The sequence below is a fragment of the Ostrea edulis genome, chromosome 6, assembly GCF_947568905.1.
Source record: "Ostrea edulis chromosome 6, xbOstEdul1.1, whole genome shotgun sequence".
Taxonomy (NCBI): Eukaryota; Metazoa; Mollusca; class Bivalvia; order Ostreida; family Ostreidae; genus Ostrea; species Ostrea edulis.
In genome coordinates, this window is record NC_079169.1 from 11,387,930 (window position 1) to 11,400,790 (window position 12,861).

The 12,861-nt window shown below is 35.0% G+C and overlaps 1 protein-coding gene across 1 annotated transcript; it reads left to right on the forward strand.

Moving 5' to 3' along the window:
* The first annotated feature begins 357 nt into the window (after positions 1-357).
* LOC125645520 (uncharacterized) lies at positions 358-8,799 on the forward strand. The gene is made up of 11 exons (XM_056141795.1): positions 358-424; positions 625-809; positions 1,083-1,248; positions 2,362-2,549; positions 3,117-3,261; positions 3,447-3,683; positions 4,141-4,281; positions 5,191-5,286; positions 6,907-6,963; positions 7,146-7,218; positions 7,306-8,799. Exons 1-11 carry the CDS (start codon positions 358-360, stop codon positions 8,327-8,329), a joined length of 2,379 nt encoding a protein of 792 aa, XP_055997770.1. The 3' UTR covers positions 8,330-8,799.
* Positions 8,800-12,861: the final 4,062 nt, after the last annotated feature.

Genomic DNA, 12,861 nt, shown 5'->3' on the forward strand with positions numbered 1-12,861 from the left:
TTGGTAATTAACGAAAAATTACGAAACCACATGAAATGGTTAAATGACTTGCTATACACAGGAAACGTCCCGTAGAATCAGGAAACAAAACGTGTGTCCATAGTGAAATCGTAAGGAAAGGTACAATGAATAATAAAAGCTAGGTATGATATTCACCCCATCGGAAAATACGTTTAGAATATGTCTCATTGTGATGTGCATGCTGTACGTATGCATTACATGAACTCCGACATCATGCGAACACCGGACATAATATAGTTGAAAGGCCTGGTCATGTATTGAACATATCCGCCTAATACGTCATTGACGTCCGTAGGCATTGTATATTGATATACAAATGTATTTTCCCGATCAAATATGAATCCGTCTGTCCAAGAAGTCTGGATATTTATTGCAATTTTCAGCCTACATCATGCCTCTGCTGGTAAGTTCAGAATGAGAAGAAAGCAGGTTTGATCATGCTATTGAATTCCTGTATGAATCATATTTTAAATGTTGATAGATTGTGCTTACGATCGTGTAAGTTTAAAGACCAGACATGTCTATATCGATAAACATGTTGAATTCAAGCCATCGTATTATGCATCTGAGGAAAATGTACTTTACAATGCTTCTTCTCTGCAGCTGCTTGTGGTGGTCTATTGACAAATACATCCGGTACTATCACGTCTCCCGGGTACCCTGGTGAATATGGGGACAACCTGTCATGTGACTGGGATATCAGCTGTCCAGCGGATAAAAAAATAATAGTGACCTTCATAGACATAGACTTGGAATATTATGGTAGTAAATGTTTTGACACAATTCAGGTAAGATTCACAAGCTAATTTAGAAATGGTTTGTTTTTAAAGGACGATTGTTTTATCAATGAATAAGCCTGACCATTTAGTCTCCATGGCAACGACCCATCGAATCAAAGCACGGTTTCTTACCGGATCACGACGTTAACTGTCATGTTTCTGATTGGCATTGTTTAAAGTTTCCCAATTTACATTTCCATTTATAAGTACAAATAGTTATATTACATGTATACTAGTTTCCTTTTTTCTAAACACAGGTTAAGTTGAAAATGTTTATTTCAGATATTTGAGGGAAGCATTAACTCGACGTCACAGTCTTACGAGTTATGTGAAACGGATGAGTCGTTTTCCTTTAGGTCTACCTCGCAGTTCGTCAGAATTCGCCTAACTTCAGACTCCACCGTGAATAGGCGAGGGTTTATGGCCAACTACACCTTTGTTGACAGTAGTAAGTACGGTAGTAATGTCTGAATTTCACTTTTCCGGAAATATTCAATTCATGTCCAGAGTATAGCTACGGTGTGTTAGATAATACTATGTAGCGATCTCTGTAGCGTATGTTGCCATTCATCTGTATATATGTAATTTATGATGCATCATAATGGGTGTATGCATGTACTATTAACAATTGACGATTGATAGAAATAGTGATAGATCGCAAACTCGCCGGTATAAAGAACATCTACTTAAAAACTCATTGCCCGACTATCTATTTTGTATTGCATATAGGAGTTATGAGATTGATCACTGTTCGTTATCTTCGCCTTTCATTAATGAAAAGTCCCAAAACCTTCTCTACATATGAACAATCAATAGATACAATGTAGCTTGTAATTTATATCAGAAGTTTAATATGATGTATATCACATGATTTATTGATAATTTCCAGGTGACAAACATATATTTAAAAAAGAAAGCTATTACATTCAAATAAAACAATTAAAAGTGAAACGACTTAACCAAAAAATAAATAAAATTAATGTATGCAAAATTATTGATGGATGCAAATATACTCTTAAAAAGTATTTGTCATATAAAAGTTTTCAAATTACATTACAGACACAACTTAAAGAGAATCTAAAGACCACTATGTTCAATTTTCAAAATGATTTTAACTCGTATCAGCCATTGCCTGTAAATACGAGCATTTTATACATTATCTGCTTTTATTTCCAAGTTTAAAACAATGATAATGTTCACATTTTTGCTTCCTAGACATACCATTCATCTTTTTAAAAATGTTTCAATTCGAAGTCTGATCAACGTGTAGTATTCGAATTTAGGGTAGTACTTATGGCAATATGAAGAACCGATAAATATTCAGGAAAACGTTCTTTTATTACCATTCTTATGGACGAACGAATCACAAATTATTGACTTCGAGCATAATATCTTCCTTTCAGTCTTACCTAGAAATATGCTACGAATTCGAGGTATATCTTTTTTAAACATAAAGTATCAACCAAATGTTAAAAACATAATGCAAAATAAATAGTTCCACGTTAAGAAATATACTGAAAATTTTCTATTTACATTGGAATCTCTTATCTACATTTGCCAGATTGTCATTATGCTGTAAGCGGGAAATCGGGGTTTGTAACGTCACCAAACTACGGCGGGAAATACCCATCCAACATGCAATGTTCGTACAGCTTTTCATTCAATGCGGATCAGCGTTTGTCCTTGAGATTTCTATCATTTGATCTAGAGGAGGAGAGCAAAAGTGGATCTTGTTCCGATTTTCTGAGGGTTGGTTGAAATTTTTTAGTGCTGAATTCTGAGGGTTGGTTGAATTTTTTAGTACTGAATATTTTAGTACTGTTCAAGTGTTTCAAATTTAACTAACACACGTTAAACACCAAAGAGTATCGCTATGAGAAAGTTATAAGATAAAGTAATACATCATGGTTAACATGAGCGCTTGTATTCTGCGTAAACATCATGGTTAACATGAGGCTTGTGTACTGCGTAAGCTTAACCCATGCAGGCTTTTTAAGGGGTTTTGTAATCTTTTTGGTAATGTAATGAAATTCCATCAAAATTAAGGGGGTAGTTTGCATACCTACAAGAACTGTTATATTTATATCCATCATCAGGCTAATAAAAAGTAGGGCAGTATGAACGGCGAGTCAATCCAAATACACAAAAGATGGAATATCTTCTTATTGGGATTATCAAGTCTTTCCTTCTCGGTAGAATGCTTGGATATTTTTTTTTAAAGAAGTCCTTTTATCAATGCTGACATCATTAGTAATTCTCTCTTAAAACCTATGAGATTCGGGAGCTGGTTATTTCTTATCTTACACTATTCTATAGTTGCGGAATGCAGACTTCAAAGTTTACGGTGAATATTGTGGAGATTCACTACCGCGAAATTTCTCTTTCTATCGTGGTGCAGCGGTGATGTTGTTTGTCACCGACAAAAGCAAAAACAAAGATGGATTCAGACTGGCATATCAAGGTATTTAGAAACGAAATCATCATTCACGGTGATTTCACATATTTTTATTAAATACTTTTAAAGTGGTTTCATTGAAACGCCCTAGTTTCCTTTCTTTTTGGTAAAATCTCAAACCATAATACTCGATTGTAAATTTTCGTTATTATGAATGAGTTTTTCTGCATGTATATTTTACATTTGAACAGTTGACAACGTCACTGAATGCCTTCAAGATCCGCACGGATTAAGTTATGCTGGACATGTGAACGTCACTGCAAACGGAAGCGCATGCGCACGATGGGACAGTACACTGGCAATGAAGAATGGGTTCAATTCACTTCTGGACCAAGAAAACTACTGCAGGAACCCAAATAATCAGGCAATACCCTGGTGTTTCAGTGTGGATAGCGAATCTCCGCAGGATTGCAACATCTCCCTCTGTGGTGAAGATAATATACTACTCATTACGTCTGAATAAACGTTACGTCATCATGTCATTGTTTACGCTTGTAATAGAAAATAAGTTAATGAGACATAGCAGATTTACTTTTGATACAGTAACATTTTAAGTGCGCTACAGTATTAACTACGTGTTTCATACCTATTCTTAGGCCGTTCTTCACACACCGATTTTGACTACGCGTTACTCTGTTTACCTGATCAAAATACATGTATAGGGCTCACGGCGGGTGTGACCAGTCGACAGGGAATGTTTACTCTTCCTAGGCACCTGATTCCACCAGGGATCCGTGTTTGCGCAAATCTCAATCTTGTGTTCCTTATAGAGTTATGAGATTGATCACTGTTCGTTATCTTCACCTTTTCATTCATATTATATTCTTATAGAGGTGATTGTTCAGGAAATGTCATGTAACCTCATGGATTGCTTGCTGTATGTAGATACTAGCCAAACAACAGAATATACAACAATATCCAGTACTCTACTTCCAACAATGACATCAACTACTACAAGCACGTCCACAACACCAACAACAACACGTGTTACAGTGTCAACATCATTACTGACATCTACTTCTACAAGTAAGTATCAGTCAATTAGTGCTAGTTAGCTGCAGGTAAGTAGTTCTATGCATAATAAAAACGGACCTCCTGAGATGGTTTATTTTCACTAGCCAAGGGCGAAGATGCGCTCAATTTTAAAAGTTTTTAAAAGAATTTATAAAACAACTTCCAAAAGAATAGGTTTTAATGTACTCAATATTTTATTAGGTGAGCTTCCATTGTCGAAAGGCAACATAATTGTAAATTTCCTTATCCTATATACAAAACAATATGTTTTTTCTTGTTTGAAAAAAAAACACCAAATTGCCAAGATTCTTGGAATTATTGTTCTATCTATACAACAAATACAAGGTTGAAAAATGTATCGCGTATCAGAATTTAGAAATACAAAAATTTGAAAATACCTGGCATGTATGGAAAACACTTTTTGACAACATAAAAAAAAAATTCATAATTTTGCTATTTCAAGCAATTTTTTTTAAAAACTTTTGAAGCCACATGTACTTTTATCTATTTACTCGAGCTCTGTATTGTTATCATTTTTCTCTTACAATTAAATTAAAAATGCAAACACTTACCAACAAATGTATGAGTGTGAGTATGAAAGTGTGTGAAAGTGGTTAGGAAAAAATGACAAATGTTCTTGTGTCTCATGTCAATATTTGTGAAAAATTTATAAATAAAAAACAATTCTTAAAAGAAAAAGAGGAAACAAGTGGAACATCTTCCTCCTCGTCAATGAAAAGATGAATGAAACAGATCGTAACGCTAATGTAGATTGCATAGCATACAACTGCACGATATAATATCTAAGAATGTTTTATAAAATAAAAGTAGAGTACAATGTGGAATAGGTAGGAAATGAGACTTTCAAAATTACCAGTATATAAGCAATCTATTGTAACGGAAATTCTTGATAATTATCAGAAACCATTACTGCCACGACAGCACAGACAGACACACCGACGACAACACCACAGGAAGACACACTGACGGCAAAACCAAGCACAACGATGGAAAACGGTAACTGGCTTTTAATGGAGCATTCCTCTTCTGAAACGTTTGATTTAAATAATTTGGGGATTAGCATGGAAGACGTAGACAACAAAATATACGTATGCGCTAGAGGAACCGTCGCTACCGAATTTAAACCTTTTTAACTTGAACATTTCAAAACAAATGTTTTACGTTTTGTTAAATTTGAACAAAAGCGTATTTCCTCTGTCAGAGTGAAAAATTTCACAATAACATATATGGTTTTCTCATTGCATTAAAATCAACAAATTGTGTGATATCATTTGTAAGGGCACAAACATACAGACGCACAAAGTCTCTTATATTTTTACTCTTTACAAAACGTTATATATATATATATATATATATATATATATATATATATAACCTCTTTTAACTCATCAAAAGTGGTGCAGTCGTGTTTTAGTTTTAAGTGAGGTTTTGTACAAGAATCCCGATGCAGTTCAGTTATTCTTCTCAAATTTACATAGAATCAGAATTGTACCTTCTTAGAAGTAATATTTCTTCACCATTTTTCGTGTTTGCTGGTAAAAATGGCTATTGCGCGCGCCGTTTATATTATCAAAGAACAGTGAGCACATTCAGTAAGCCAAATGGATCGTGTATATTTGAAACAATTACGTCAAATTCATTTGAAATACATCATCCATGCAAGATATAATCTTTCATTAAGGACCCTTAATACAAAAAAAAAAAAAAAAAAAAAAAAATAAAGAAAGGGATGCACGGATTGATCCGTATATTTATTTGTATCATTGAAATAAGTGCAAATATGAAGTTATATCAAAATTTAGGACTGTAATTTTCTATAATATTCAAATGTTGAAATATATTACTCCTCACTGTATACATCTATACGACCCCCTCCCCTATTACACTATTTTGAACTTAATTAAGATAATCATGGAAATAAATTACATAAATCGCAAATTGTATTTTTTCTTATGAAAATACAAATTTAATTTTCATTTTTATCATTTCTGAAAAATGTGTGTAGCAAAGATCGTTAAATGTTTCATTTTTCATTAGTTTTATATGGGGACCAAACAGGTTATTATCATATATACATGAAAGGCAAAGATAACGAACAACGATCGATCTCATAACTCGTATGAGCAATACAAAATAGAGAGTCGGTCAAACATGTACATGTTTATCTTTCTTTGAGAAAAAACTTGATGTTGAATAGATTTCCCAAGTTGACTGTTTTCCTTATGGCTTTTAAAATAAAATAAAATTCCGTTGAAATTGATTTCATATTAACTTGTTGGTGTGGTAGTTCTCATCAATCAAGGGCTTTCCAAAGATACGACCTACATTCATATCAGGTTATACACTCGTATATGTGCACAAACGCAATTCCAGTATTTTGGCCTGAACATTATATTTTAAAGATAATAAACACACCCATTGATTTACTTGTATGTTTATCTATATTGTACAGTGTATATTTGAAGAATATTCTGTAATACATATCAATTGTAGTCATGTATATTTGAAATATATTGTCATAGCTCTCACATACATTATCTGTATTACAACATATTCTGGAGCATATCTATTATGAACGAGATTGCTGTTGCTTCATTTTTTTTGGGTAAATTTCAGATTCCATAGGACTAAATTCAACACAAGTATCTACAGATCTGCTAATAGTCTTTATAAGTGAGTAACCAACACGGTATCTACAGATCTGCTAATAGTCTTTATAAGTAAGTAACCACCACGGTATCTACAAATCTGCTAATAGTCTTTATAAGTGAGTAACCAACACGGTATTGGACTGCCTTGATAATCTGCAATGATTGTACAATGATGGGTTTGATTGGATTGTTTTCTTCTTTCAGTCACCCCTATCCTCCTTCTGATTATAATATTTGTCATTGCAATTTGTATCGTCCGATTGATAGTCAAGAAAAAGTGAGTAGAACACTAGAATCAGCTGTTTATTTTTCTCTTTTAAATAAATTTTGCAACATATTTACACGAAATCGTTTGGTTTTCCAGAAAAATGAGTCTCCCAGTTTCGCAACTTAGATCTATTGTTAATCCAAATTACGTATCCAAGAACAGCGTCGCGGAAGGATATATCGTATCTTATGAAAATGACGCCATTTCTCGGCAATCCATCGTTGCTGCGCGTGAGTCTGTGATTCGTATGTCGCGTAAAAATTCTAAATCCCAAGTGATGGAATCTGTATACTATTCCCTAGAGGATATAAACAATACCAGCATGAAAGACAAGACAACAGCAGTGAAGAACGAGGAGAGTCCATACGTGGAAGCCAGCGATTCGTACGATGTTTTACGACAAAAGAGAAATAAAAAAGTCGATCATAACGAATACAGAATGTACAGTGAAGGTTTCATCCTGGAAGAGGGAGAAGAAATGTACGATCACACGAATACCAGCAGTCGAGTTCTGAACGATGAGTCGGTTAACGTCGAAGATCAACGGATTGATGACAAGACTGATAAAGAATCAGACGATACATCTGTTATTCAACAGAGCAATGTAACGAATGCCCCCAAAAGAACGAGCAGTATAAAATCAGACGAGGCACCGGTTTACGCAACTGTACGAAAAAGCAGAAGTAGTTCACTCAAAGATCGAAAATCTAAATTGCCAGAACCGATAGACATGGCAAATATAATTTTGTCGACTGATGAAAAGAATTTGTCAGAAGCAATGGATGAAGCATGGAAAAAGCTTCAAGATAGTTCAGATCCGATCTCCGGCACTGCAGACCAAGAGGAACCATTCTATGAGGAATCTGACGTCGCGTACGACCAACTGCGTCGACAGCGCACTCGTCGGAATAAAAACTTAGGAGTTAGCGTGTCAATATATAGCGAAATAATACCAGACACACCAAATTATGAAGAGATTTATAACACGACAGAGAGTGCCGGAAGAATTCAAGAGGAAGAACCAACCACTCCTACCAGAAGCAGTCAGTCAGAGAGAAATTCGAAGGATGATGACGAAATTAACGATTTGGATGATGATAAAAAAAACGTGACGAAATAGACAAAAGTTACTGTTATATCCAAGGTTCAAAAATATATGTAGCTATTATTCTTATTCCAGATAAAGCAAAATGTAATCTATCGGGTTATAGCACATTTTAGAAGTCATTAAATAGATACCCATCCAAATATATTCTTCGCCCATATGATGAAGAATAATATGTTACTATTACTCTGTGAACCAACTGTTATTCGTGTCTACTTTTAGTCGTGATTCACTGATGGGAAAGGTGTTGAGGAAAAGACATATTGGTGAGTGACCCAACATTGACTGGTTCGTGAAGACAAATATTCGCGATATAGTAGTGTCAGTGAATTCTTCAAATAATGTAGCCTTAATGTGTTTGGTTAATTATAAAACCAAATGAAAGGTGAAAATAATGAACAGTGATCAATATCATAACTCCTGAAAGCAATGCAAAGTAGAGGGTTGGGAAAACACTGATGATGCATAAATTTCCCAAACCATTAAGCATACAGATATCAACCTTTTCAATTATAATGGTAAAATATTGTTTATTAGTAAAATAAAAAACATTATATGGGCATGCCCTCAAAGATTTATTTCTTCAGAGCCTACTACTTGTTATGGACTGCTCTTTCAAATGATTCAGTGTTAATAATATAATTTCCAGGGTTAGGGTTAAAGTAACCGTAACACTGATCAGAGTTTGTAATATTCACCTTTGCATGAATCAATACAGCGAAAGAACGGTATTGGGTACATTTTCACATATTTAAAACCATCAGAAATTTAAAATGATTTAATAACCGGTAGCTCAGAGGTTAGTATATACTGGTGTAGAGATAGATGCATAGAGATTACTTCTTCGCCAAACGCTCAGCATTTTGAGGTGAGAATCACGGATCTTTCGGATGCGACCTTAAAAACGGAGGTCTGTGTCGCTGCAGGCGTTGACACGTTAAATAACCCTCACTGTTATGACAGTAAGTCTTAAGCATAGGTATAAAATTGTGTTGTCTGCAACTGGTGACGTCTCAATATGAGTAAATATTCAAGACTGGACGTAGAACAACCAAACAGCCCTTTATTCCGATTTTCCATAGTAGATATTTTCAAAACTACAAACCCATTGTGTGTTTCATCTTTTAAAATTAACATTTGGAAGTAAGGATCAGGATACAGGAGAGAGTGTTGGACTTACTTACATTTACATCAAACATCTTTTTGGCCATTAACCTGACCACATAATATTATATAGAACGAATAGATATGCATTTTGAATTGCCATGCAATTGTAGCAGGTCTGGTGTTCGTATAGTCTGTACTTCGCGTTGTGTTTGTTTTAATTTATTTTATTAGTGGCGACTTCGAAACGACCCAACTACACTCTGATTAGAAACTTGAAAATAAATTCAAATAGAAATGAAAATAAGATAAATAACACTATACGAATTTATTACCAGTATGAATGTGACAAATACAAACTCCTAAATCCTAGAACTATAAAATCAAGAAATTCTCCCAACCAAAAGGTAATATGATAATTTAGTAAGTAAAAATGAGCAAAGTAGACGAACAAGACGTAATTCCATTATAGGAAGAATAGAAGGAGAAGAGTAGCTAGCAAGGCAAGCTGTCTCGCTTCAATGAATAGTAAGCTGCATGGCTTTATATAGCAAATTAGACAATAGAAAATGTCATAAAAGTTATTGGCTAAAAGATAGAGTGGGCGTGGTCAAATACAACGGGTAAATAATTTACATCGGGATCGAAATCCAGAAATAAAAGTAAAAGTAAAAACCCAAACTACCACACTATTGTAAATATACTACTAGCACAGCTCGCATTGATACATTTGCAATTAGGTAGATTCTAGGCTCAAGCATTTAAACACTCTTGTCCAAGTAGCCCCTCAAAAGCGTTAGACACGTCCAATAGAGTTTAAACATTGCTGCTCCAGTGAACACAGATCACCGTCACAATGGTCATGAATTTATCATTGTTGCCTAATTATTGTGGTAATCTTCGTCGCCCTTGTCCCCAGTTTCTTGTAGCGACGCAGCAGCTTTCAACAGCACATTATATCGCGTTTCAGAACTCGTACTACAACTACTTGTACATTTTTGTATACCGTCTGCACTGAAAGTATCGAAGGTCATTAAAGTTTTGAAATCACTCGGTTGCAGTGTGTAAATTCAGAATAAAACGCTATTCCGGCAGTAAACTGAAACTTTCCAATTAAACGCTGCCATTTTGCGAAGTTACCATGAATATTGGATACCACATTCATGGTAGAAGATGAATTTCAACTATGTTTTAAACAAACAGTTTTACAATCCTTATTGATCAGTGATTATATCTGGTTTGGATGCCTTTATATTTTACTTTTAAAACTGGAGGAAAAGTGGCGTCGGTCGAAAAATGATACAAATTAGCGCGATATTCATTGGAACGATGACAACAGCAATTCATGTTCTGTATGAATAATGCAAGGTGAAGATAACGAACAGTGATCAATCTCATAACTCCTACAAGTAATACAAAATAGAGAGTTGGGCACATACGGCCCCCTGGATATACCAGAGATGGGATCAGGTGCCTAGGAGGAGTGAGCACCCCTGCGTATGATTATTATTTTTTTTTTTAGCTCAAATGAGCTTTTCTGATCACCCGTAGTCCGGCGTCCGTCCGTCTGACCGTCTGTAAACTTTTAACATTTTTGACTTCTTCTCAAAAACCACTGGTCCAATTTCAACCAAAATTGGCACACAGCATCCTTAGGTAAAAGGAATTCTAAATTCTTAAAATAAAGGGCCAGACCACCTTCCAACGGGAGATAATTAAGAAAAGGTAAAAATAGAGTAGGTTAATTAAAAAATATTCTTCTCAAGAACCACTTAGCCAGAAAAGCTGAGATTTATATGAAAGCTTCCTGATATAGTGCAGATTCTAAATTGTTAAAATCATGGCTCCGGGGGGTCGGATGGGGCCACAATAGGGGATCAAAGTTTTACATACAAATATATAGGAAAAATCTTTTAAAATCTTCTTCTCAAGAACCACTGAGCCAGGAAAGCTGATATTTACATGAAAGCTTTCTGACATAGTGCAGATTCAAGTTTGTTCAAAGCATGGCCCCCGTCGGTCGGATGGGGCCACAAGGGGGATCAAAGTTTTACATACAAATATATAGGGAAATTTTTAAAAAATCTTCCTTTCAAGAACCACTGAGCCAGAAAAGCTGATATTTACATGAAAGCTTTCTGGTATAATGCAGATTCAAGTTTGTTAAAATCATGGCCCCCGGGGATAGGATGGGGCAACAAAGGGATCAAAGTTTTACATACAAATATATAGGAAAAATCTTTTAAAATCTTCTTCTCAAGAACCACTGAGCCAGAAAAACTGAGATTTATATGAAAGTTTTCTGATATAGTGCAGATTCAGGTTTGTTAAAATCATGGTCCCTGGGGGTAGGATGGGGCCACAATAGGGGATCAAAGTTTTACATACAAATATATAGGGAACATCTTTAAACATCTTCTCAAGAACCACTGAACCAGAAAAGCTGATATTTACATGAAAGCTTTCTGACATAGTGCAGATTCAAGTTTGTTCAAATCATGGTCCCTGGGGGTAGGATGGGGCCACAATAGGGGATCAAAGTTTTACATGCAAATATATAGGACAAATTTACTTTTCAAGAACCATTGGACTAAAGAAGTTCACATTTACATGAAAGCTTTCTGACATAGTGTAGATTCAAGTTTGCAAAAACCATGGCCTCCAGGGGTAGGTTGGGGCCATAATAGGGACTACGGTTTTACATGCAAATATATATGGAAAGTCTTCTGATATGGACCAAGGTGACCCAGGTGAGCGATGTGGCCCATGGGCCTCTTGTTATACGGCAGGCTACGGACACACAAATTGATGTTACAAGGCTTTCAAAGGTCTCGTTAAAGTTAGCATTTCGCAAATTCAATTGTCGTTATAATGGTCTAGTTTGTCAATATAAGCAGTCTGATGTCATTGGGTCAAATGCTGTCTGAGGTGTTTCATACCGATTGTTAGGCCGTTCTTGGCACACCGATTTTGACTACGGATAACTCCGTTTACCTGATCAGGATATAGGACTTACGGCGGTTGTAACCTTTCGACAGGGGATGCTTACTCCTCCTAGGCACTATCTATATTGTATTGCTAATAGGAGTTACGAGATTAATGACTGTTCGTTATCTTCACCTTTGATATTTGTTATAACCAGTTTTTGTGAAATTTTGATAATGCTGTTTAAGGAAAATTGCAATCCTCTGACGTTAATAACAGGTACATATTTGCTAACTGATAACAGTTTTATTAATACCACAACATACATATTTTATCATTTTTATTTGTTACTAAGATTATTTGAAGAATCAACAATCAAATGTAAGATTGAACCTATAATTCTAGAGGGGTGGAATTACCTGAAATAAAGATATTATATGGATAAATTTGCAAATTTTGCTCCTTTTCATTTTGAAATACATTTTTCACTTGGAGGAAAATTGCTTGATTCACATCTC